General features: G+C 39.8%; 1 protein-coding gene across 1 annotated transcript in view; it reads right to left on the reverse strand.

Moving 5' to 3' along the window:
• The window catches only part of pcloa (piccolo presynaptic cytomatrix protein a), a 45,641-nt gene that overhangs the window by 12,983 nt on the left and 6,530 nt on the right, over window positions 1-26,128 (reverse strand). Inside the window, exons 4-12 of the mRNA XM_052554991.1 lie at window positions 17,907-18,236; window positions 11,463-15,696; window positions 9,604-11,156; window positions 6,945-8,997; window positions 5,538-5,606; window positions 4,461-4,546; window positions 4,219-4,294; window positions 2,668-2,793; window positions 189-297 (exon numbers count right to left, since the gene is read on the reverse strand). Coding sequence (XP_052410951.1) covers window positions 189-297; window positions 2,668-2,793; window positions 4,219-4,294; window positions 4,461-4,546; window positions 5,538-5,606; window positions 6,945-8,997; window positions 9,604-11,156; window positions 11,463-15,696; window positions 17,907-18,236 — 8,636 coding nt within the window. The remainder of the gene's footprint in view (window positions 1-188; window positions 298-2,667; window positions 2,794-4,218; window positions 4,295-4,460; window positions 4,547-5,537; window positions 5,607-6,944; window positions 8,998-9,603; window positions 11,157-11,462; window positions 15,697-17,906; window positions 18,237-26,128) is intronic.

Genomic DNA, 26,128 nt, shown 5'->3' on the forward strand with positions numbered 1-26,128 from the left:
CAGAGTAAAATTGGGTTAGGAACTGTGTTTAATTTTAACTTGGCATTTAAATGTGCACTAAATTTTCCAAACAAGTCCTAATCATTTCTTTAGTTGTACAACGTTTATAGTAGACAGATAGAAGGTAAAAGTACAAATGACCTAAAGTACATTTAAATAATAAGTATTTAATCAAATCTGACACTCACAGTCTGACACACATCTCCGCCTCTCCGACCTGGTGACCAACTAGTCCCTGCACCTCCTCGTACGTCTTACCAGTCAGAGAAATGCTGTTCCATTCCAGAACTTGCATTCCTGTGCAAACATACACACATGTAAAATCAGCCATCAGATACATTTTAGCCTTCACTATCTGAAAGATCAAACACGCTGTGAAAAGCACTGCAACAACAGACATGATGTCTTTCAATTAAACAAACCGTGCTGTAGAAACCCTGTGAGAAAGCAGAGGGAAACACGTGCAGCAGAGTTCACTCCAAGTCACAGCAAACTAAAACCACTCTGTTTGTGCACTTACACAGATGAAAACGTGTCTTCAGGTAGGCCAGGTAGGCCCGCTTTGGACGTTTCAAAGCTCCCATGTTACGGTGGATGCTTGGGGTCCCTGGAGGTGAATGTGTACTTGTGTCATGTACTGTATATGTACACACTCACATATTTTATAGTTTAATGTGAGAGACTGAACAGCCAGTTCACATTACTCCACTGCTTAACACCAACTTGATAATATACATGAGTCACATGGCTGTTGTAACCATGCCGACTGCATGCATAATCACACCTAAAGCAAGTAGAAACATTTGACATTTGACCCTTTAGAAGCTTCAACTGCTGCTGGGACATTATGTGGTAGAGAGACAATATGATATGAGAAGAGACGAGACAAGAAGAGGATGCTAGAAGAGACTGAATAAGATGAGATGAGAAAAGAGTAGATAAGAGAAAGAAGAGAAAATCCAGGATGAGAGGAGAAGAGACAAGATTAGAAAAAGGGAAATAGGATGAGATAAGGCAAAATGAAATGAGAGAGTAGATACATAAAGAAACAAAATCAGAAGGTAAGAGACAAGAAAAGATGAGAAAAGAGAACAGAAAAGACAAGAGGAGGTGAGAGATGTTGATACTACAAGAGACTAAGCAAGATGATATGAGACAAAAGTAAATATGAGAAGAGAAAAGCTCAAAAGAGAAGGGAAGGAACAAGATGAGATGAGAAAAGGTGAGACAAGACAAGAAAAAGGGTAAAGAAGGGACTAGATAAGATTCAAAGAAACAAGATCACAAGATACAAGATGAAAAGAAATGAGAAAAGACAGGAAAATGAGAAGCAAACTGACTATAAGAGTAGAGATGAGAACAAGATGAGAAGAGTTGAGAGTAGACATGAGAAGAGACGTAAAGAGTAGGCAAAAGATGATGTGAAGAGAAAAGATGAGACTATATGAGATGCATTGAGACAAGATGGAAATAGAAGAGACAGCAAGTGACAAAACAAACAAGATAAATGAGACATGGAGAGAAGATATGAGGAGAGAAGAGACAAGATGATATTAGAAGAGACAATGTGAGATTCGAAGAGATGAGACAGTAGAGAATACATGAGGATAGAAAGGAACAGAACGGAACAGAAAATGAGGAGTAGAGGAGAGGACAAAGCTAAGGAATCAGATGTCTAAATGCAAAGTGATATTTGATGAAGAGTGTGAGAGGAGGAGCAGGAAGACAGATGTGAAGTGTCCGTCCCAGTCAAAGCTCAGAATATTCTCTCACAAAGCCCGGCGGTTGTATATAGCCTCATAAATAAGTCTGCACACAGACAGATCCAATCCCTCCGGCTTCTATTTTCCCCTCGCCACCTATCTCGGCCCCTCGTAAATTATGTCCAGGAGAAAGCAGCACAAAAGCCGGAGCCCAAGCAGACCTAATTTACAACACTCTATGCTCAACCTCACCCCTGGAGAAAGAGAGAGCATTAACTTCTCCATCACAACTGAGATCAATAGAGCTTGTAAAATTCAGCTTCATCAAAATGGCTGAAATAGTCAATCAAGACAGTCCAAAGCAGTCATGAAATCCAAATTTCACTCTGGGTTTTATTCCAAAAGTCTGTTATGATTCTTCCAAGTCAACGAGAAACTCTAGCCGTCAGCCATCTTTGGTCGAATCTGTCACAATGAGGTCAATTCTGATTTTGTAAAGTGCACATTTACATAACGGCATTGTGAAAGAACACCATGCCAAAGCAGTAAAACCTCAAACTCTTTTCAGCTGAACTCTCCAGAGACATTTCAGTCAAAGTTTTGATATAAATTTAACACTCAACTTTCATTTGATCTGCGCAACACCTACGCTGCCAGTGTACACCGCAGAGGAAACACAGTCATGAACCTGAAACTTCAACATCATTTTCTGCTGCTCTATCTTTATCTCTCACATCAAGAGTGAGTCACTCCTGGAGCCTGGAGGTGAAGAATCATGCGGATTAGCATCATTTGTTTTTCCTGTCTCCTACTTTGAAATATCACGTCACATTCTGCCCCTTAATGTCAACAGATGCGCTCCGCTCCCTGCTTTAAGAGACAGTGAACATCTATACAAACCAAAACAGTGAACTCACACAGTGACTGGTTTAAAAGAGTAACCACCCTTCACTGAGGCGCCTACCTTCCACAATCTTTCCCATCTGTTCCGCAGCTCCTCCAGGTAAAACTTTGGCAACATACGCACCAATGTCTCCATTGCTGCCTGGGACCTCTTTTCCTCCAACCACACGGATGCCCAGTCCGTTTCCTGTGAAAAAATAGTAACGGATACATAAAAAGGTGGTTCAAAACCTGCACCAGATAGTAACAAGCCTAGAAGACTGTTTTTTATAATATATATATATATATATATGTGTGTGTGTGTGTGTTTGTTTTTTGTCTTTGTTTTTTGGATCAGTGAATTTTCATTTGTTTCTAATAAGATTCTGAGTCTAAAAGTCCACTTACTCAAACTAGAATTGGTTTTGCATATTGTTTTCCATATTTGAAAACCATTTTGTAGTACACTTTACAAAAATAAAGGGTGTTTTCTCATTGATGTCACAGAAGAACCATTGGATTCCCCAAAGAACCTTTCAGTGAACAGTTTTTGTGCAATGGAAAGGTTCCATGGATGTTAAACTATCTTCATGAAACCACTGATGCAATACAGAACCTTGTGAACACAGTTAAACTAAACTATAAATGCCAATAACTTTACATTTTACACAGCTGTTGGGTAAAAAAAGGCTATAAAACTATAATTCAGACAACATCGATACATTCAGACAAGAATCAACTGAATCTAGATTTTAAGAGAAAGGTTTAATTATGCTGGCCAAGACCTATAGTATATTTCTATAAATGTCAGGAAGTAAGTTGCCAAATCTATAATAGGCTTTTTAAAGGGGCACAAGTGTGTTCAATAAACTATATATTATCCCTGGGAAATAACGAGGAAATGCTCAAGCTTTTTTGTACACCTTGTCAAGATGTTTAGGTGTCTATACAGAAACTGTTCTATGATATTCTGTCATTTAGAATCATAGTAACCAGGTCCTTCCATTACATTAATTATGGTGCAACAAATCCACCAGTCACAGCACAGGACATTCACTATAGCCTTTTTCATTGCCTTTTTTTAGGCACTTGTTTGTTCATCAGTTTCTAATTACGGGGATAATCCAATTTGGGCATTACACACCATTTTGAGCTTTGATGACTGACGGAACTGGAAGGATGCCAATCTGCCACATTGCTGTGTAATGTCTGCCCCGTTCTAATGCTTAAAGGAACATTTACACAGGAGATGAAGGGGAATCAACCACACCTACAGTACGTGACATAACAAAGCATGAAGAGGGGATAGACCACTGATGCGGTTTCGGGTCTGTTGACATTTAGCGTGCAATGAAAAATGGAGTGCCACAAGAGGACGCTAAAGGGAAATTGGAGAAGAGCTAATGTGTTGTTTAGTAGGAGGCATAAAATAAAACTGTGCCAATGCAATCTCAGCATGGTGAAACTAATGTTTGCATAGATATAAGCCTCAGGCATCTCTCCTGATGATGGCCTGGTAGGCAAACAGATCCTATTTTAACAGGGGCAGCTGCCCTAAACGTCTGTCTACATTGTTGGAGCATGTCAGGAAGCCAATCCGCACAGCATTGAGTATTTGACAGGTTGCACTTACCTGATACACTACGATCTTTGGGATCCCTCTGTAGTTTTATTCTGGCATGAGGAAACGGGTAGTGAGCTGACTTTCCCTAAGGAGACATCAAATAAGCAGAATCAGACACATATCATGCAATAATATGTTTTTTCTGATGACCATGTCTCTATAAATGTCTGTTTTTTAGGTTTCTTGCACTGTATATTTACTGTTTCTCGCTAATCTGACTGAAATGGTAATGCAAAAACTATATGTATCACCTGTCTTCTATCCCCTTGTCCGTTCTCTGTGCGCCCATCTCGTGGTTTATCAAACCAGTCAGTTTCCTCCCGTCGCAGGTGGTATGCTTCAGAAAAACAGATGGAAATTAAAATGTTAAAAGTCTTGCTTGCCGGTCTGTTAAAACAAACAAGGCCCTCTGGTAACATCAGGTACTAGAGACAGCTAAGGTACATATGCAGTCTCAAATTCAAACAATATAGAGCCATCTGGGACAGAAAAGAAAATGGTTATATAAAGTAGAGCAGTTATTTTTGCATGCAAACCTAAAACTAAAACAAACCCTGAGGATACAAGTCTTCAGATTGTTTTTTTTTCTCTATATATTTAAATTTACACTGGAATTCTTTAGAAGAAGATTTAGAGGAAGTCTGTTTACTACTGTACCTTCCCCTAAAAATCTCAGGTTTTCAGAAATAAGACAGGGGTTAATGACAGACAGAGGTAGGGAATATTTTTGTTGTAGATTTTTACATTCAAAAGCAATTTTAGATGGCAAGATTTTGTCATGGACATGTGAATAATTGACCTCAGGTCATCAACATTTAACAGAAGACAATTTTAGTGTTTGAAGACCTGACATTTTTATGTAAAATGATATGACAGATGTAGATCCTATTACATGGGGAAACACTCACTAACATGGAGCACTATTATTGTGTATAGCTTCATAAGTGTGACTCATTTGGTAAGGAAGTCATTATGTTCAATAGATTTGATAGGAAAAATGATTACTAGTATTATGTGAATGATTTTTCTGTAAACCATATTTGTGAAAGTGCAGCATCTTAAACTGAGAAAATGAGTGTTATTTTTTTTAGAGAGAAAGGAGTGTGGAATTCCAATTTAATCACAGATGCAAAAGCTGCATTCAATAACACAACGTTGCATTAGTGGGCAAATTCGTCATACTTCCTGCAACATGTTGTTATGGAGATGAATTTGCGGTCAATTTGGTTGCCTAACAGCTCATGGGTGATTGGCATGTGGGTGGTCATGGTAGCAGGGGTGTGGGGGAGACGGGAGACGTGCAGGAGTCTAAGGTGGTTATACTCTACCGTTTGTGACATTCTCATGTGAGTTTCCTGGATCGTCTCTGCTCAAACCCACCAGGGATTCACTTAGTGCTGCAACCAAGGCAAATGCATTTACTTCCAGATGACACATATGATGACAACACATCATATGCTGTTAAATGTATGGAGTCAGTTACTTTACAGATAAATGAAAAAAAAAAGAATGTTAAAATTGGTGAGTATTTTGGGTTTGAGCTTCATGTTCTGTGGTTGTGTGATTCTTTAACTGTATATTGTGTAGCAATTAAAATATTCATGTTGTTTTTATATTGTTCAGTGCAGTGAAGTTCATGTAATTTCATGCATTTCACAGATCATGGGGGGGGCATGCAATCCAATTCAATTTCCATTTCATCAATCTTAAAATTATACTTTAAATGGTTTCATAAATCATAAGACAAACATTAATATACAGCTGAGAAAAAAGCATAGCCCTTTCTATTTGAAGGCATTTATTAGTTCCCATGTGAAAAAGAAGGCAGATGAACAAGCAAGAAATTGATAGAGTTTATAAATGAAAAAAGACAGGATGAGACATGCACATCACATGTACTATTTATTAAAGGAACATCAAACATGCAAACACAAACTGGCATGGTATTATTTAATCTGTTTCATGTTAGCAACATGCATGAAGAGTATTATCGATCACTGAGAGAAATAAGTTTGTATTGATTATGACATTTTGTATATACTGTATGCTATTACGTTTTCTGAATTAAAGTAAACTGAAACTTATTTTAATAAATTTAACAAAATCTTATTACTACAGTCTATAGTGGCTGAGGTTTTACATAAAATTCAACATAATTAAACTAAATGAAGAGATAATCTGTTTAGTTATACTATTTTTGCAATAAGGCACTTAGATAACAGCCAAAATATAACTAAACAGATGATTAATCAAGAACATCTAGCTCTAGTTTACAAGCATCTTAACTAAAAACTTTATATAAAGTTATAAAGCTATTTTTATGCTAATGAAAAGAGATGTACAACTTCAGTGTAAGTGTAACTTTGTAACTTTTTATCCTATTCATAGAGTACATATCCACATTAAATAAAAATACAAAAACTGGAAGCATGCACTATAAGAGTTCACACAGAAACAAAAAGTCAGTCTATGAAGAAATCACATGCAAAAATATTTAACCACAACTGTAACTGTGCCACAGAAATGTTAATATAGAAAGAAAACTGGGACAGTGTGATTATTTTCATTATTTAAGCACAAGAAAAGAAAGCTCAAACAAGACAGAAAAGCAGTTATCAGCAGGGAAATTATGCCTTCATATAGACAGGAATGAGCACTTACAAGATGAAACATAGATAAATAAAAATCTGGAACTGTGTCACTCCAAGATAACAGTCTGTGGACAAACAAATTACCTTCACTATCAGACATGGTGCCCTGCAGATCATCCATTAGTACATAGCTATGCCCTCTTAAAGGATCTTCTCTGAGATGTTGCTGTTGTGGGTCTTGGAGGGACAAACATGACCCAAACTGATCACGGGAGTCGGCAGATATGGGTGGGAGTGGACCCGCTGATGCCCGTGCCATACCCATTGGCTGACCCACTGGACTCAGTGGGCTCTCTTCTTCTGAGTTCTGTGCCACAATAGGAATACGTCCACGCCCACTTTGAACAAGGGCCAGGCTTGTAGGTTTTGACCTGCCTGATGGAGCCTGGAAAGCTGAGGTGTCTGAGGAGGGGTCACCTTCTGCTTTGAGCCTCAGAGATGAACTTGAGGTATCCCTTTTAAGTGACAGGTCAAGGCCATACACAGAGGAGGGTCTAGAGGAAGGCCGTGACCTACTTCCACTAGGGTAAGCAGAGTCTTCTCCCAAAGAGGACCTCATGCCTGGGCTCAGATTAAGGCTTTGGCCCAGATTGAGTGAACCTGCCAAATTGGCCCCAAGAGTGGAGCCAAGATATTTCTGCTGTTCAGCAATGTTCTTGCGTAGCCCAAAGGTGATTTCATCCTGAAGAAGTCTGCTTGTTCTGGGAGAAGCACTACTGGACCCCAAGTAGCTACTATAATCTGTTTCAAGAGCCCTGCTATCCTGGATAGAGGAGTACTTGCCTATGTTACTGGTGGTTTTGTGTTTCTGGTAGAGCACAGATGTAGGAAGTTGCTTGGCAGCCTGTTTCTCTAAGGTCAGTCTACTGATGCTGTACTTTTCAGTTTTGGGGTACGCCCTGTAGCTTCCACTAGACACTCCAGTGCTGGGGGTATAGTGATGTGAGAGTCCAGCAAGCTGCTCTAAGCTTTCAGTGCCCCCTGTGCTTCTCCGAAACTCCTGTTTCAGTTGTTGTTTTAAAAGCTTTAGTTCAAATGGCTCTTCCATGGGGTCCTCTTCATCTTGAGCCTTACCATAAGAGTGAAGTCTGGAGGAGCTTCCCAGATAGTCTGTACCAACATCTGCAGCAGTGTGTCTCAGAAGGCGCTCTGCTTTGGCTAGCTCCCTCTCAGCAATGCCATAGCTGGCAGACGAAAGGCTACCAGTGCTTTTTGCAAGTTCTGCTGCATCTTCTAAAAGCATATAGCTCCTTGGTGTTTGATGTTGATCTAAGTCTGCATAGAAGGAGTCAGCAGATACATTTGACATAGGACTAACTGCCAAGCTGCCAGCACGCTCTTCAAGGCTATGCAAGTCAAGGTGGTTACCATATTTTCCTCCCAAGTAAGATGACGTGTCATAGCTGGTGGAAATTTTGGTAGAATCTAATTCCGAGAGGAGAGCAGCTTGTTGTCTGGCTTTCTGCTGGAGCAAAAGCATTTGGTGGTAGCTCTGTTGCTGTGATGCAGTCAGAGAAGGAACAGAAGAGTAGATGGATTGGGATTGGTATGATGACTGAGGCTGGTACAGGGACTGCTGATACTGTGTGTACTGGTACTGTGAATATTTTCCATACTGGTCATGCTTGGTCTGTGGAGGAACAAATTCATCAAGTTCTGACTGTGGTGCAGTACGTGGTCTCTCAAGCCCATGTCCACTGACCTCCTCTCCAACTCTTGTTTCACGAATGTTACTCACCTCACTGTCAGACATGTAGTCACGGTCCTCTGCAACACTCTGAAGATAGGCCCTTTCCCTCTTTTCCCTTTCTTTAAGCAATGCATCCTTTCGCCGGTTAATGCCCATCTCCAGGTATCGCAGCTTGGCATCAATCTCCTTTTCTTCCTCATCCAGTTCAGCTTGCTTTTTACGCAGTTTGGAGGACTCTCTCTCAACCAGGTCTAGTTCACGGTCAATGTCCTGCAGGATTTTTGCTCGTGCCATGTTAGTGCTTCGGCAGAGACGGCGACGAGCTGAGCCAGTGCTGTAGGCTGTCTGACCAGCATTAACAGCTTCTTCCTCTGAAGGTGGGTTAGGAAGGGTCCGCTTAACCTTCTTTTGGGTGCCAGATGGAGTTCCACTTGGAGATCCCTTTCCCTTTGGTTGACAAATAAAAAGAGAATAATCAGTGTTAAATGACAATACAGTTTTTCTTTAAGTTTAAACTTATTTTCAAGCTTAATAACAGTTCATAGGAATTACCATTTAAAGTTGTTTTCATAAAAAAAAAAACTTTAAAAACAAACAACCACCACCTAAGCTTTCAAGTCTGAATGAGAATAAAGTATAATGGTAAAAAGAAAAAAAAAATCTCTAGAGGATTTTGTTTTCTCATGTCAGACATGCCTTGAGGACAGGTAAACAAACACATACTCTATATCTGCTGTTCTGCTGCACTGCCTTTAAAGGCGCATGCACTGAAAATATTAAAAAAAGGACATCTAACATGTCAATGGCTACCAGGCCTAAGGCAACATTTGAAAAACAAAAAAGATAAAGTCAATGTAAGCTGAACAACAGCATGAAGATATTACACAAAAACAATTTGATTAATCTGCCTCAAGGCATTATACATTTGAAATAATATATTAACAAACAATTATGTAAAAAGCTATTACATAAGGCATGACATTTCAGCATATTTTCCAAGTTGAGTCTTCTCACAAAACTTAAACACTTATGAAAAAAATACTGTATACTCACAGAGTAAACCTCAGGATACTGGAGATTTGCTGCTGCCCTTTCTTCAGCAGTTGGGCTCATGGGTTTGGGGTCAGACATTGACCTTTGTATGACCTTGGGAGCCCTAGGACTTGTTGGTGGACCTTTGGATAGATCTGTGGCAGAGTGTATTCTCTGTGGGCTTGTCTCTCCAAGGGATTTCTCATAGGACAGATACTCAAGGGATTTGCTAGGGGATACACAAGGGGAAATTGGAGAATACAGTACTTTGGGGGATTTAGGAGGACCCGAGACCACCTGAAGAGTAGAGGCATCTGCTCTGAGGTGAGGAGACTGACCTATATCAAGTGGAGTGGGACGCCTCTTTGGAGAGGAAGTTCTATCAGAGTCAGGATAATCTAATCTAGTATCTACCTGCACTGAGTGCCCCTTAAGTGTTCCTGAGGAGTCTGTTTGTACAGAGATTTCAGTAAGGGCCTGAACTGAAACGGCTCCTCTTTCACCCATGCCATGTTTACCACCACGTGGTCTACTGCGCCTGCCTCGAGCAGGAACTTCCCATTCATCTTGGTCTTCATCATCTGTCTGTACACAACTGTCAACACTTTTTTTTGTACTTTTCTTTTTCCTTCCTGCAGTGTAGGCCTTTTCAGTATTATCCTCCTCATCAGTCTGGCAGCCACTGTCCATTTTTCTTTCTCCTGCCACAACAAGAGCCTCTGGCAGGACTTCACCTGTATACATCTGCCTGAACTTCTGTTCTTCCAACTGCTGTCTGAGCTGTTCTTGGAGTCTCTGGATCTGCTCTAACTGCTCCTGTTGCTGAGCATAAGTTTCCTTTTGCATCAAAAGGTGGGCCTGTCTCTCCTCTTCTTGCTGACATAGTATTTGCTGTTTCATGGCCTGGAGTTCTTCCAGCTCCTTCTGCACAAGAAGCTGTTCTTGCTCACGGAACCGCTGTATCTCCTGTCTCTCCCACTCAAGTTCTTCAGCCAAGCGTTGCTGCTTTATCTTCTCTATCTCAAGAAGTTCACGCTCCATCTGGTACTGTCCATCTCCTGGAACCAAGGGTGAAGACAGAGCTTCTAAAGAGGCTGCAATTGCCTCTAGTGAGGCATTTGTGTAGGTGTCCAGTGCTGCCACTGTGGTGACTGTAGAAACTACATCTGAGAGAGTTGTTGAAAGGCCAGCCTTTGAAACAACAGTCTCCAGATTTAATGGTAAGTCAATGTGTTCTCCTGCTGTGGTTAAAGCAATTGTTGAAAGAAAGCTGTGTGACCTAGTGAGAGGCTGATTCTGTAGAGTTGACAGTGAAGGCATAGTATCACTTGTGTGCATGCCTGACAGAGTATTGTAGGATGTGCTGAAGATAGAGCCAGGCTGGGTGGTTATGGCATACGTAGAAGGGACTGGAGCTGCTACAGAAGAATAAACAATACCATTGGAAGATCTTAGGACACTAGAAACACCGTAGTGGGTTCCAACTGCTGAAGTAATCCTGGCTTGTGTGTACTGTGGAACTGTCATTCCAATGCACACTCCTGTAGACTTGTTCGAATAGTCTACAGCTTCACCTGTTAAAAGTTCATTTTCTTAGATTAGAGTTCAGCACATACAAAGAGTGCATTGGTAAAAGCATTGATATAACCATGCACCATCCAAAGGATGAGAAATAAAGCATCAAAAAGTATATCGAATAGCATGCAGTGACATGCAAAAACAAAAAAAAAAATAAAAAAATAAATAAAAATATATCGAGAGCATGCAAAATGGCTTTCCAAAAAAGGGAATACAGACAGGCATACAAAAAAATCAGCTGTTAATAAGTAGAGGCAACTCAAAATTATATCGAGAAGAAAGATCTTCAATGCCATACTGACCTGCCACCGACATTTTTCCAGATGTCAGGTCTACAGCACCTTCAGTGGTCTCCTTGTAATCATAACTATGCTTACTTTTATAAAAGAAGAGACCAGCCTCTGCCAAGTTTGTGTCCGACATTGAGGGTTTAATGCCACCGAGACCTCTCATACCATAAGGAGAACGATCGTATTGATAATGGTCATCTCTGTAGCCAAAGCGATCCTCTGGTAATGGAGCTGAGGGCTGCTGAGTTGTACAGCTGCTTGCAAAAGGAAGCTTGTAGACTACATCACAGCAGACTGCTCTTCTTCCAGCAGTAAGATCTACTGGTTTTCCATTATCCTCTGTAATTACAGCAGTAACCACCCCTGCAGTGGACCCATTCATTGCAACCACAGTTTGTGCAGGTTTTACTGTGGTGAGATCAACTGCACCGGATAAGCCTGTTTCTAGACGAGGGGGTATAGTTGCACAAATGCCATTGCTTGCAATTGTAGGAGCCATTGTTACAGGAACAGTTTTACCCATTGTTGTAGAGAGATTTATGGGTTTCTCTGGTTGAGAATCCACTGGTCTGTAAATAATTTGAGACACAGGCTCAAAGGATTTAGCTGTTGTAATTTGGAGAGGCATTGATGTAGACAGCGATGCATCACTACCATAAGCTACAGTGGCTGTGCACGTGAGGATGGTGATGTTGTCAGTAACCACAGAGACTGAGGAAGTATCAGTGCTTAGGTTTACTACAGATGACTGCACAGCACTTTGCTGACGTCCAACACTATCAATAGCAAGGGACTGTCGTCTTGACTCAGAGGAAGACAGATCCACACCTTTCATGGATGTCTCTGCATCTATCTTTGGGGTACGGAGATCCACCACCTCACCAGGATGGTAGGCATGACCATTCTGCAATTGAGCTGGTTCAGGTTTTATGCTTTCTTGAACAACAGAGATGCCAGTGGCTCTTGGAATGGGACGTGGAGGTGGTGTCCTTTCATGCACAACAGACACTGTGGTTCTTTGGACTTCAGTGGTAACTACCTGAACCCCAACATTTGGATTAATTGACTGAGGCTGCGTTGAGGCTGAAATAGCCTCGTAGACATGATTCATGCTAGAAACTACCTTCTCTGTACCACATATTTCTTGACTTTCAATAGATTCAGTAATTCGTGTGAACGCCAATGGTACTCTAGTTGTTTGTGACTGTGGAGGTGGTTGAGGTGGTGAAGGAGGTGGTTTCTGAGGTGATTCTTGGCTAGGATTAATTGAGGCTTGGGTTGTGATACCTTCTGTAGGTGAACCAGGCTGAGATGGCAAAGTAATAACAACATATGTGTCACGTAAAACCTTTCCAAACCTGGGTGATGTAGGGGACTTGAGAGGAGATGTGGTTTTACTTTCGGTAGAAGGACTCAAATTAAGGACACTATCTGCACTGCTTGTACTCAGTATGGTAGGTCTTGCAGGTGTGTGGGCTGTAAAGGGTAGCTGAGAACCACCTATGGGTTTGGGAGCTATAGGAGGTTTAACAGTCTCCCCAGGTTTGTGACTGAAGGTTAGGCCTGCAGGGATAGAGGATGGCTTAGGTGGTACAGGTGGAGGAACATGGGGCTTATACCCTGGAGTGAGAGGTTGTCTTACTGGTACACTGTCCCCTGTGGTTGGTATGCCAACTGGAGTAGTTCTTGGGGGGACCTGTGGTGGAGTCTTTTTGGGATACACAGAGGGTTTGGGTAAAGTTGGAGGTGGCAAGGGTGGAGGAACTGGAATGTCTGCTTTTTCCAGAGATGCAGCTCTGCGTAGTACTACTGGTTTGGGAGGAACTAGTGGAGCAGTTGATACAACACTAGGTACAGTGGGTACTATATATTGTGGTACTGTGGGTAAAGGTGATACACTTACAACTACTGGGGCAGAGGATCTTGAAATTACACTAGGAATTGGTGCTGTAAAAGAGTCAATTTGACTAGAGGCTGATGACTTGGACAAGTCAACAACAACTGTCTGCTCAATTTCTATATCTTTCTCTGTGGCATCCTGTGAATCACTTGATACTGCAGACAATGTCACTTCTTTTTGTAGTGACAAATCATCTGCGACTGGCTCTGAAGCTGATGTTTTCTGGAAAGCCTCATCTACAAGTGGTTCTGATTCAGTCTTTGTAACTGAAACGGTAGCTTTCTCAGAGTCTTGTGTTTGATCAGAAATGCTCTCTTCACCAGATTCCTCTTCACCCGAGGAGCACTGTGTCACTCTTAGATCAGGAATAGGCAGTATTCTTCGTAGGGGTGATGGCTCGGTTTTTTCAACTTGGCTTATTGTTGTACCTTGTGCCATGCCACTCGGATCAGGGCCTACTTGAGTTGGACTGATACCTGGAGTTAGTACTGCTCTTTGCTTCTTCATAAGCTCCTCATAGGCTGCTTCTGCATCTAATAATGGCCTTCCATCCTTTCTGGATTGACCTGTGGTGCTTGATGACATAATGCTTTGTTCTTTGCTTGAGTCAGTTTCAGGCAACATGGTTTCTATATTAGGAGCATCTTCTACTGGCTTACTGTGTTTTATCTCCTGTTCCTTAAGCATAATCTCTTTCTTTCTTTGCATCATGTCCTCATAAACCTCATCAGGTGATCTCAGGGGTTTTTTGGGTTTCTCTGACACAAAAAGTTTATCTGGTTCTTGCTCATAGGACGCATCATCAACAAGAGATTTGTATGCATAATCTTGTATCAGCATGCCCCCATAAAGAGATTCTTTACCAGGTGGATGTTCTTTTCCATCATTAGTTGGAGATTTGACCTTGAGCATAATCTCTTCATATGCCTCATCTGCACTTCTTAATGCTTGTTTTCTCTTTTCTTTGGACTGAATATCAGCATGTTGCCCCTCTGTTGGAGAGTACAGTGAGACTGATGTTGGTAACTGATACACTTTTTGGACAGCAACAATCTTTTCTGGGAGAATCTCAAAGCTCTCTGGTTCTGACTCCATGCTTGGGGAGAGGTCTGAGCAGGAGGACCTGCGGAATTCCTCCATCTCTGCTTCTTGTCGTAGCTCTTCTGTGGGAGATGCATCCTCAATTGGTGAGAGGTTGCTTGGTGGAGTTTTGGGCCTTTCTCTCCTTCTCTGTGCCCGTATCTCTTCTTTGTCTTTCTTTGACTTTTTTCCTGTGCCCTTTTGCTTCTCCTGTTCTTTCAGAAGCTCTTCTTCTTCTCGCAGCTCCTCTTCCTCTGATGAATCCTCAATGGTAGGAAGCTGGCCTGACCTGTGCTTCGCTTTCCTCTGCTGCTTGCCCTCACCACTAGACCGAACATGACTTGGGCTGCTGCTGTCACTGTCTTCATCAAGAGAGGACAAAGATGTTGGAGATGTTCCTGGGGTAAAACTGGATGCATGTAAACTGGAAGAGCCTTCACCTCTGGACCTGTCATCAGGAGAGTCTGTTAGGCTCTCTAGCTCACCGTCTTCTGATATCTGACGTACAGTGGCTGCACTGTTAAGTTCAATTGTTTTAAAGTGTCGCATACCAACTCCACTGTCTACCGAAGGTTGTTCTCCTTTATCTAGTTCTTCAATTTTAGTTACAGAAATAATACTTTTCCATTCAGGCTCATCTTCTGGACTGATACTGCTGTTCTTTTTGAGAAGGTGTCTCCCTTTGCACAAATCACTGTTGTCCTTTTCATCTTTCTTTGCATTTTGTTTCATTTGCGTCTTCTCTTGATCTTTAATTTTCCGTCTGGCAATGTTTTCTTCATCAGATGGTGATGCATCCTCATCTGCACTCATCTCTATGATCTGCTTCCGGATGAAATCCTCCTCATCCATAGGACTTTCCATTTCTACTTCCTTATCTCCACCAGTCTTTTTCCTTTGCAGTTTAGGTGAAGATTCTCCCTCACTACTGTTGTCAAAAGAATCTCCTTGAATATCAGTTGGAACCAGAAGTTTTTTCCGCTCTTTTTTTGGTACATCGATTTTTTGCTCTTGAGATTCTCCATGTTGTTCATCCTCTGAGCTGGGTTCTGGAGACATTGGCAACACCTCCAGTCGACGCTTGATCTTTTGAGTTTCAGTTTGTGATTCCTCTTTAGATGTTGTCTGAGCCTCTAGTATAGGAAGGACGGTGCTTTCCAACTTGGCCAAGTCTGAAGTACTCATAGGGCTGCTTTCTTTATCTTTCTCACCAGACTTCCTCAGTAGCTCACTCTCTTTCACTGGGACAAAAGCCTCTTCTTTATTCTACAAAACAGAAAAAAAGAATAAGAATTTGACAAGCTATGATTTCAACTATGATAAAAACATGCATTATATTTATAAGATAAATAAGAACTACATAAGTTAAACATTGGAGTTCTGGAGGTGTCTACACAGTGAACCTAGATTTTCTATAATTTATCTATACCTCTACCTGAGATCAACTGTGGGATACTGTAGGTGTCTAGACAATTAATCTAGTTTATCTACAAAATAAAGTCTCTATAGCTACATGTAACCTCTATAGCTACATGTACAGTTACCTCTCCAGATTCATCAATTTCATTAGACTTTATCAATGGCTGTAGCACATCCTCCAATTTTTCTTGTGGTTCAGAGGTCAACTTTCCCTCCTCTGATTTGTTTCTTTCCTTTTGGCTAAATGTAGATGGTGGGGAGACTACTTCTACATCATGGTCTAGGCCATGGGGCACAAAATTAGTTGTAGATTCCAGTTTAGCTTTTTTGGTGACTTCCAGGTCAGTTACAACCAGTGTTTTTTCCATCAGCTCCTCACTGGCTAATTTATCTTTCACACTAGACACAGTAGATATTACAGCAGGGGTTTTGACTTGTTGTGCAGACTGCAACACTTCAGGCTTAATCACAATTATTGCTTTTATGTCTTCATTCTGACTAACCACAGGGAATGAGGGGACTTCAATTTTCTGGTCAGCAAAACCACTTGGCATGACAGACTGTTCTAAAACTTTTTCTGTCACAATGTCTGGAACTTGCCTAATTTCCTTTTCTTCTGGAAATATTTTTTCTACAATCTCTGACAGTTCATCTTTAATGACGATAGATTCATTCTCATTCTTTGTAATAAAAGCATCTGACTCTGTGTTTCGCTCACATATTTTCTCTGTTTTTGACATTGTATTATCTGGTTTGGGAGCAGCTTCTTGAATGGTTGGAGGGTATGTCTCAGCCATCTTTTGTACCTCTATGTTTTTATCTGGACTAATCTCTTTTTCAGAGAAAGTGCTTTCAGAACTAAATTCAAAATTGATGTCGTCAGGCATAGTCTTGAGAGTGACTTTCTGCTCTGTGTTCTTGAGGATCTCTAAATCTTCACCTGCTTGATCTGGCATACATTTTTCCAGCACTACTTTATCTGTGCTCATCTGTTCCTTTTCCAGAGGCTTTTCCTCTTTTTCTACATAGACCTCTTTAGTGCAGTGATCCTTCGGGCAACATTTACTAACATTTTCGGATCCACTGGCCAATATCTCTTCTGTAAAGCTGAGTTCAGTAACTAAAGATGGACTTTTTTCAGAATTCCCTTCGTTATTATCTACAGAAATATTATTTGCAATAAGACTAGAATCTTTGGTAGTGACTTCTGACTTTTCAAATTGATCTTTCATCTCAGAAATTTGTACTATAAGCACTTCTTTGTCACATACATTTACATTATTTTGGGGGGTTAGCTTTGTTGTTTCTGTAACCTGCTCTTCTTTTAATTTGTTATTTAAAATGTCCTCCGCTATGACCCCATTTTCAAGTTGATCTGCTTTATTTTCTGGCTCTGCATATTTTTCCTGATAGGTAATATAATAGGATGGCTGATCATCACGGGGCTCACTGGACTCAATCCCTGGTGCCTCAATTTGCACAGAGGCCTCAGGTTTCCTCTCTGGCACATTCCCTATGCTACTTTGACCAAGATCATTAGTTGCTGTATCAATAGAGCTTTCCTTTACAGGCATGTTATCTACTGTATCTACATTTGAGGGTAGTACGAGCTCTTCAGATTGTTTCTCTGTAGTCTGACTTACATTGGACTCTGTCATTTTGATCTCTGTGGCTGGTTCTGATGTCTCAGTGGATTGTGGCTCTATTTCTTTTCCTGAAATGGCTTCCATGTCACTAACCAGAAGGGTCTGAATGACATTATCAATTATAGGTGCTTCCTGGCTGATATCAGGGTCTGTTTCAAATGTATTAGCATATTCTGTTTTTTGGACCTGGCACTGTTCTGGCTCACTGTTCTCTGTATTCTGTACCTCTGTTTGGTCCTCAGTTTCAGGCTGTTCTACAGCTGCCCCTTTAACATCTGCTGTCTCTTTTAAAACATGAGGTAAAGGAGGGGCATCTTCCTTAACTAATTGCTTGGTTATAGTTGCTGCGCCCACTGTGTTTTCATTCAGGGTGCCACGTGCTTGTTGTTCTTTGCTCTCTTCTGGTACTACCTGTGTGCTCTTCGGTACTGGCTCTGCTGTAACCCCTTGTTCTGCATTAGTTTTTTTGATATCTTTAGCATCAACTTTGGCTGAGACTGGCTCAGACTTGTCAGCTGGGGCCTGAGTTATGCTGGGCATCCGTGTTAGCCCTTTGGTGGGGGTGGCAGTGGCAGTAGGTGCAGGAGAGGAGGGGGTGGAGGATGCAGCATGGGCTGGGGAGGAGGGAGGGGTGGGTTCATGTTTGGCTGGCAGCTTGGATGGAGAAGGAGGAGGTGGCATATCCCCAAGTTGCCCAGAGAGAGCCCTTTGGGTCTGGCAGTTTAGGCAGAGCCATTCTTTCTGCAAAAAAGGAATAATAGCAGATTTGAGATGACGTTTTGAAAGTTAAGGTGCTACAATACATTTCCCGCCTCTAAAGATTTTACCATGTATCACAACACATTTAACTAATAAACCTTTAATACTACAGCAGAGGATAACTCACTCTATTTCTGAAGTGCTTTTTAAATGTATGTGACCTAAAAGATTGTTCATTTATTATTAATAGTAATGGGATGAACCTTTATCAGTTCAATGCCAGAAAAACCTGTTCAGCAAAAACTGCACCCCAACCATTAACAGATGCTAGTGAATATATGAAGTGAATGCATATACATTTCTATGTGTGGAGGTGGGTGTATTGGTCTTTATTTTTAGGCTAATTGTGACGTAAAACAAGCTAAAAGATTAAGCAGCTTTAAGCAGTGCTGTGTGGATATACTGTATGGTATTCCTCCAATTCACAAAAGTAGGCTACACAAAATTATCTATTTACAAACAATTCAATCTGCAAGCAAACACTTTGGAAAATGCAATAAAGAAAATGTGGTCTATAGTTGTTCACAGAAACTAGCATCCTTTCAGCATAATTTACTAGAGAGACGACATGGGGAAAAATTCCATCCCCCACTTAAGCTGTGATTGAGATTTGAACACAGCTCAATTAAAACGAACAACTGTTTTATAATGGCTGTATCCCCGATATTCCAGCCCACAGGAATTTATTAAGATTTCACAGATGTATTTTCCAAAGAAAAAAAAGCTGCTGAAAGCTACAAAAAATAAATTTACTGAAACTTGTGATGTCAAGCAGAGAACTCCATGACACTGGATGAGCCACAAATGGTAACGTCAGAGATTAATATTACATGTTCGTGGGGGATGCAGATGCCACATGCAGGCAGTCCTCTCATGAGGAATCATGCCCCACTGGCTGATGTAAATTCAGAGCGATCTAGGCTTCAGTTCTGAGGCATACTTAGCTACTTTTTGGTTCTCCAGTGGCTTTGCTGTAGGGTTTAGTCTAAATCTAGAGGATCCCTGTTCCACGCGAGGGCAGAGACACTCTGAGATATGGATATTTCATACCACACACAAGTTGTATGGCAAGACCAATTACTGTATTTAGTGTGCAAGGACAGAGTTCAAGGACAAAGACACATGATCTTAATGAAACCCTATAAGATGAAAGAGTGATGTGCTTGTAACCTTATGAAAGGTACTTGTATTTCAACAATATTGCATCAGGTACATCAGAAGAGAGGGAAATATTATCCTCCCTAAGGAAAAAATGACCAACAACTACAAATCAAGGAAATAAGGAAAACAAAAATGTAAAGACTTTTAAAAAGTCTGGTCAAACACTGCAGTAAAGTTCCCTGAAATGCATTACTGCCAATTATTATAATGATGAGCAAAAACAGATGTCTGATCTCACTTCTAATACAGCTTAAAAACTGAAACTTGCACTTGAAAATGAAAGCTGCGCAAAACTTCTTTTTATGCAATTCATCAGCAATAAAGCGGTCCGCCCATTTACCATATAACAAATGACAAGATCAGATAAGAGGCAATATAGACTTGGAACCGAATAAAAAAAAAAGAATCTATTTGACTCACAGGCTATCGACTTACATTATAACATGAATCATCAATTGAGTGATTTTATTCAATCTCTGACCACTAACAGCTCATCACCTCTGCATGATCTTCCTAGCATACTCATGTATTTCAAAAAGCATTAAGATTTACTAGCCTCACAAACAGAGGCATTAAATCCAGCAGTCTCAGAGGTGAAGAGACTGGAACTGATGCGAAATAATGAGAGTTCAGGCAGTCATGTGATTTGTGGCTTGGGCTGAAAACACCGCTTGTCTTCTCACCACTCATTCTTTCATACTTGCTGAGTTTGCAGACAGGAATATCAGACAGAGCAACATTACGTTTTTTATGATGGCCTATATAATCTATGCCAGACTTCTTTAGAGCATCTCAGGTTGCTGATAAGGGATTGTATCTGAGAAATATTACAGATTTTTTTAAAAGAATATTTTCCACAAAGAGAAAAAAAAGGGTATAGAAAAAAATTGCATGTTAATGGAACAGGCCATTTTAATTTCGTAACTTTTTCAGTGGAAGTGTATCTGATGAAGTGAAAAAAAGAAGAGTATTTGTGAAAAAGAAAATTCCAAAAAACAGAGTAGGAAAAAAAGCATCCCATCTTTCCTTCCTAAGAAAACCATCTCTCATTTTTATTGTGACACCATTCAAAGAGGGATTTTTAGCTTCTTGATTACAAAATGTTTTCTTAGATACATTTAAACTCTTTCTTCTGTTGGACATTATCTGAATTGAAGTTTCTGTTTCTGTCAATCAGGAAAACTGTGCTTTATAATCTCTATCCATTGAGCACAGATGGGTGTGCTTACTCTCAAAGCCAGAATGTGTGCATGTGTGAAATCTGTCAATAAACGGTGTGAAACTGAGCTAAATTTACTAAAAGCCCAAAGAATGCCCAAGGACTTATTTCACTAATGAAACACACTCACCTACAAACCTACCATATTAATTTTCCACCAAATTTTGTTATTTACAGTTTTGTTTTTTTGTTTTTACAAATGTAGGATAATAATAATAATAATAATAATAATAATAATAATAATAATAATAATAATAATAATAATAATAATAATGAAACATTACTATGGCAATCCTTTCAATCAGATACTTTCCAAACCCTTTTTTTATTATTATTTTTTATGTCAATTTTACCACAATTTTACTGAAGTGACACAATAACTGTATTTTGGTAGAATCACTGGTTACCAATGTAAATGTTTAAAAGGCTAGTAATGTAGGATTATCAAAACTATAGCAAGTATACTGTAAGTTTATGTACATTTAGATACATAGAAAAAGTCTTTTTATTTAATTAAAAAATTCAAATGTGACCAAATCAAGTCAAACTGTTTTCCACTTCTATGCACAATATGCAAACAAATAGGAAGTTGCATTTTCTCAATAACCTTTCCACACACTTCCTCCTCCAAATTCTAATATCATTCACCGCCTCCTCTCTCACTTTCAATGCTCTTTTTTTCTCTCCTCCTCTCACATCCACCACCCCTCTTCCTCTCCTTATTAGCTAGCTACAGCAGGTCTGTGTGAAGTTCACATTTCCTGTAAGACTGCACCATACTGATTTCCTGGTGGTGCCTGCACCGTTAAAATGTGCCAGTTTTCATTATACTAAGTGTATGATGTTAACAACACATAGAGGGATACACATAAAAAATTGAGTCAGCATAACAAGTGTATTTCTCAGTGGTGAGAGTGCTGTCTTTGTTCACTTGGTTTAGAGCTTGGTTTAATGGAAAGGGTGCCTGGTGGCACTCTCTCTCAATCCTACAAACAAAAAAAAACACCTTCACATCTAAAAATATGACTGCTTTCAAAACATCAGGAAAAGGATGGCACGTGGTGGACACTGCAGGATTGAGAGCCTTTTGAGCTCAAAGAAAAACACACACAGTCACATACATGGCTATAAAAGCTTGCTGCCACAAAGAGGAACATCTCCCCTGATGTCCTGCAGTCATTCTTGGCTCTGCCTCTACCACTCTTTTGCCACTTTGGCTATTTTTGCCTCAACGTACAAGAGAGTACAGAGACACAGCTTTGACTGCGCGCCAGACAGAAAGGTATAATAAAACACAGATAGACCGGACAATTTAAGTTACACTGTATGATTGAGCCAAGAATACATTATGAATTTTTGAAACTCCAGATAAAACAAATTTTTGGTGCCTCAGAGTGACAGGACATTCACATGGACACATCGTCCTGTAGATTAAGAGACTCTGTGGTGTTATTAATAAATGCAGGCTTGAAATCACAAGATTGCTAAAGATAAACAAAGCAAACATCATAATTAAACAGATAGGCGGACAGATCTCCATGGCGATGGAGGGCACACAGAAACACACGTCTGTACACATTAAGTGATCAAAGATGGCACTGTAGCTATGGGAACAGAACAAGCAGACAGAGGACAGCTGAGTAGCTCTTTAAAGCGGATATGAAGTGTTCGAGCTGAAGTATTTGGAAGAATTAAGGAGTTTAACTTCTCATTTCTAGGCAAAACTGTGAACAGACGGCCAAAATTTGGGAGGAACATTTCCTAAATACATCATAAAATTTTAACTACATTTTAAAAAACCATTATAATACAATCAAAGAGTCAAAAGACAAACCATTTTGGTGACACCTTTTTATACACACATTAACACTGTTCCTCAGTTGTGGTGCCATTTTCACCACAACAATTATGTAAATAATGTTTTGTGAAAATGTAGCAAAATACTGTATTTATATAAAAATAATGCTTAAAAAAATAATGACAGAGGAGTCACATTTTGATGAAGGGGACAAAATAAATATTTTTGGTAACACTTTATTTAAGGCTTTTATATATAATGCATTAAAAAAAGTAGTTTTAAATGCATTAATTATGCCTTGCAATGCACCTTATAATGCATTTGTACAATCTCATGTAACCACAGTTAAGACATTGTAACACTTATCAATTTATTGTTACACTATGCATTTTAAATGTGGTAATAATTATTTATGACAATATATAATGTATTACAATACACATTATGAATAATTGTAATGCAATATAGCCTTTAATAACCGTTTATAATGCTTTATACATAAAGGCATAAAATAAAATGTCACCACATTTTTTTTCTTTGGAATAAATTGCAATGATGAATCATGCACATTGAGACTAGGAACACATATTTAAAAAGTAAATTATGATTTAATTTGGACTTGGATGCAAACGTGAAATGCATATTGACAATATTATTCTCTGTATATCAAAGCTGAATAAAATCAGGTCAAAAACAGAATGCGATCACGCCTGCTCTGCAGCTATAGAGAGACGGTACAATAGCAGGAAGCAGTTTTGGCTGCTAGATGCTCAGATTTAGGGAGGAGGTTGATTATGTAAAACTGTGGAGTTCTGCTCTGAGGGAGGCCATGCAGTGCTGTATCTGACCCTGTGCTGGAAATACTGAGGAAGGGGAGTCAACTAAATCTATTACACTGGTGGAGTGGGAGGTGGATGGGTCACAGTGAGCGTGATTGTGTGGGCAACACCTTGGAGAATAGAGGCATGGCAAAAGACAAACCACATGCACTTGATTTCATGTTACACTGGGCTGTCTGTGACTGTATGCATGGAATGAATGGGTCATCTTTGAGGTGGGGGTGCTCTGTGGGGAGGGATGACACATCAGGTGGCTGGCAAGTGACTCAAAGCCTAAGGCAGATGGCCAACCAAAAAAAAAAAAAAAACACAGAAAGTGTGCATTCTAATCCCTGGTCCAGTTCTCTGTGGGACTGTTGTGAAACGGTCAACACTGTGCCACACAGAAAAAGCGGCACACTTGATTTGTCCAACAATGCCTACTTCATTAGCGATTAAAGGACGATGTTAAATTACTTATCAGGTAAAATGACGTGCAACTAAGTGCAGTCCTGCCAATTATGAATTTGGAACACTAATAACATTGATATAGTTAAACAAAAGAATTTGATTAGAGTCTGCGGATACAACTAAATGACCCGGGTTAAATACTGTCAAGATAAAGGAGTTTTTCATGTTTAGAAGTTAATTTTAATCAACCGCACTGGTAGCAAAACATTTATTTTCATAAAAATATATAAATATATTCATGTAAATATTTTCAAAATATATACATGCGTGTGTGTTTATCTATATATACATAAATATACACAGTGCACACACATATATTATGTAAACAAAAACTTTTATTTTGGATGCGATTAATCGGGATTAATCGTTTGACAGCCCTAGTCTAAATAAATAGAGCATAGATTCTGGGCATATACTTAAATGCTTTGTGTTTTATATTATACACAGTCTGTGATTGTCTAGGGAACATTTCCTGTCTTCTTCAAAACAACCAGTGAGAAATACAAGGAATGAAGATGAAGAAAGAACAGAGACAGAATGGGAGTTATAGGAGATTCTAATTCAAGTCATTTAAATCCACGGAGGAGGATGGAATGAGGCAGAGGATCAGCGCCACAAGGAATTCCAGTCACATGAGTAAGTGAAAAATCTGATGGAGAAGGTGTGTTGCCACTAGAGAGATAGGTAAGAGAAACAATGAAGAGAAATGGGGAAAATCTTTGAAAGGTAAAGTGTGTCATATTAAATCCTTGTACATACTGAGAGACTTTAAAATATGGCCCTAAAGTGGCCTTTAGAAAAACTCAGCTGTTGCCCTTTAAATCCTGTTAGCTCAAACAGATTACTACACCAACTCTCACATGCACACTCGCCCCACATTGTCACAGTAGCACAAGTAGTGTTTAAATGTCACAGGAAGAGAGAAAAAAAATAAATCTAATCTCAAGTGAGGATGTTCTTCGAATGGAAGCTCTTCAGCACTGATCCTGATAACGCAATTTTGTACGGCCTTGAGCCTTTTTGATCAGGATGATCTGACGAATAAACAACACACTCCAAAAGCACGCAGTCTCATGCATTAACGTTTACTATACACTCTTAAAAATAAAGGTGCTTCAAAAGGTTCTTTAACTGATGCCACAGAACCGGGGTAGCGAACTACATTCCTGGAGAGCTGCAGCCCTGCAGAGTTCAGCTCCAACCCTGATTCTCTAATCTTCTAATTCTAATATCTCACCTGCCCGTAGCTTGCTAGTAACCATTCAGACCTTGATTGGCTTGTTCAGGTGTGTTTGATTAGGGTTGAAGAAACTCTGCAGGGCTGTGGCTCTCCGACCGAAGTTCGCCGCCCCTGTCATAGAATAACTATTTTTGGTTCCTCAAAAGAACCATTCAGTCAAAGTTTCTTTAAAGAACCATCTCTTTCTTACCTTTTTTTATAATCTGAAGAACCTTCTTTTGGAACAAAGAAGCTTTTGTGAAACAGTAAGGTTCTTCAGATGTTAAAGGTTTTTAATGGAACAATTTAGACAAAGAGTTTCTTCTATGGCATCATGAGACACCTTCATTTTAATGAGTGTAATAAGGCCTGTCTGCAGTTAAAAATGACAGGACTGTCTCTGCTTTCCGTTCTGGTCTAAGCTTAATGAGGATCAGTGTTGTCAGCCATCTTGGTAGGGTACTCTTGACAGTATAATAAGTGAAGTCATTGGCTGTAACATGTGAGGTGAAACCAGACGCACATGCTCAGGCTAATCTGCTTGGAAAACCTGAAATAGACTCATGGGATTACAGAGAGAATGAGCAACCTGGTGTACAAACCCATGATCAAACACAGGGGGTGTTTTACATGTGAGAGCCATCAAAGGCCACAGTGTGGAGGTCAAAGCATGTGAGCTTAGCATAACCTGTTCATATGGATGGAAGAACACGTGAAGTACCCTTGAGGAATGTAATAATTTGTTTAAAGACATGCTCTCACTTGGAATAAAAAATCTTGTTACAAAGAACTATACAAAAATTAACTATTTACCACATCTACCACCATTTAGTAAGCAGAAAACAAATTTCACACACACACACACACACAAAAAACATGCACTGTATAATAATGTGGACTGTGTTTATTCTGCAGTAACTGATTTGTTTACCAGTTTAATTCAGTGGCATCTTTCCATATGAAAAACAATGAAAATGTGTATGTTGGTGGACAAAACGAATTAATACATTTAAATTATCATATTCATTGTCACATACAAAAATAAAAAAAAACCTTAAATAAAACACAGAGACACACACACACACACACACACACACATTGCGAGATCTGATATAGCTCCAGGAAGACAACTTTGTGTCCCATAGGAGATAATTATTAGCTCTGAGTCACACAGGCAGTTAACCTCAG

This window comes from Carassius gibelio, chromosome B4 (genome assembly GCF_023724105.1).
Source record: "Carassius gibelio isolate Cgi1373 ecotype wild population from Czech Republic chromosome B4, carGib1.2-hapl.c, whole genome shotgun sequence".
Classification (NCBI taxonomy): Eukaryota; Metazoa; Chordata; class Actinopteri; order Cypriniformes; family Cyprinidae; genus Carassius; species Carassius gibelio.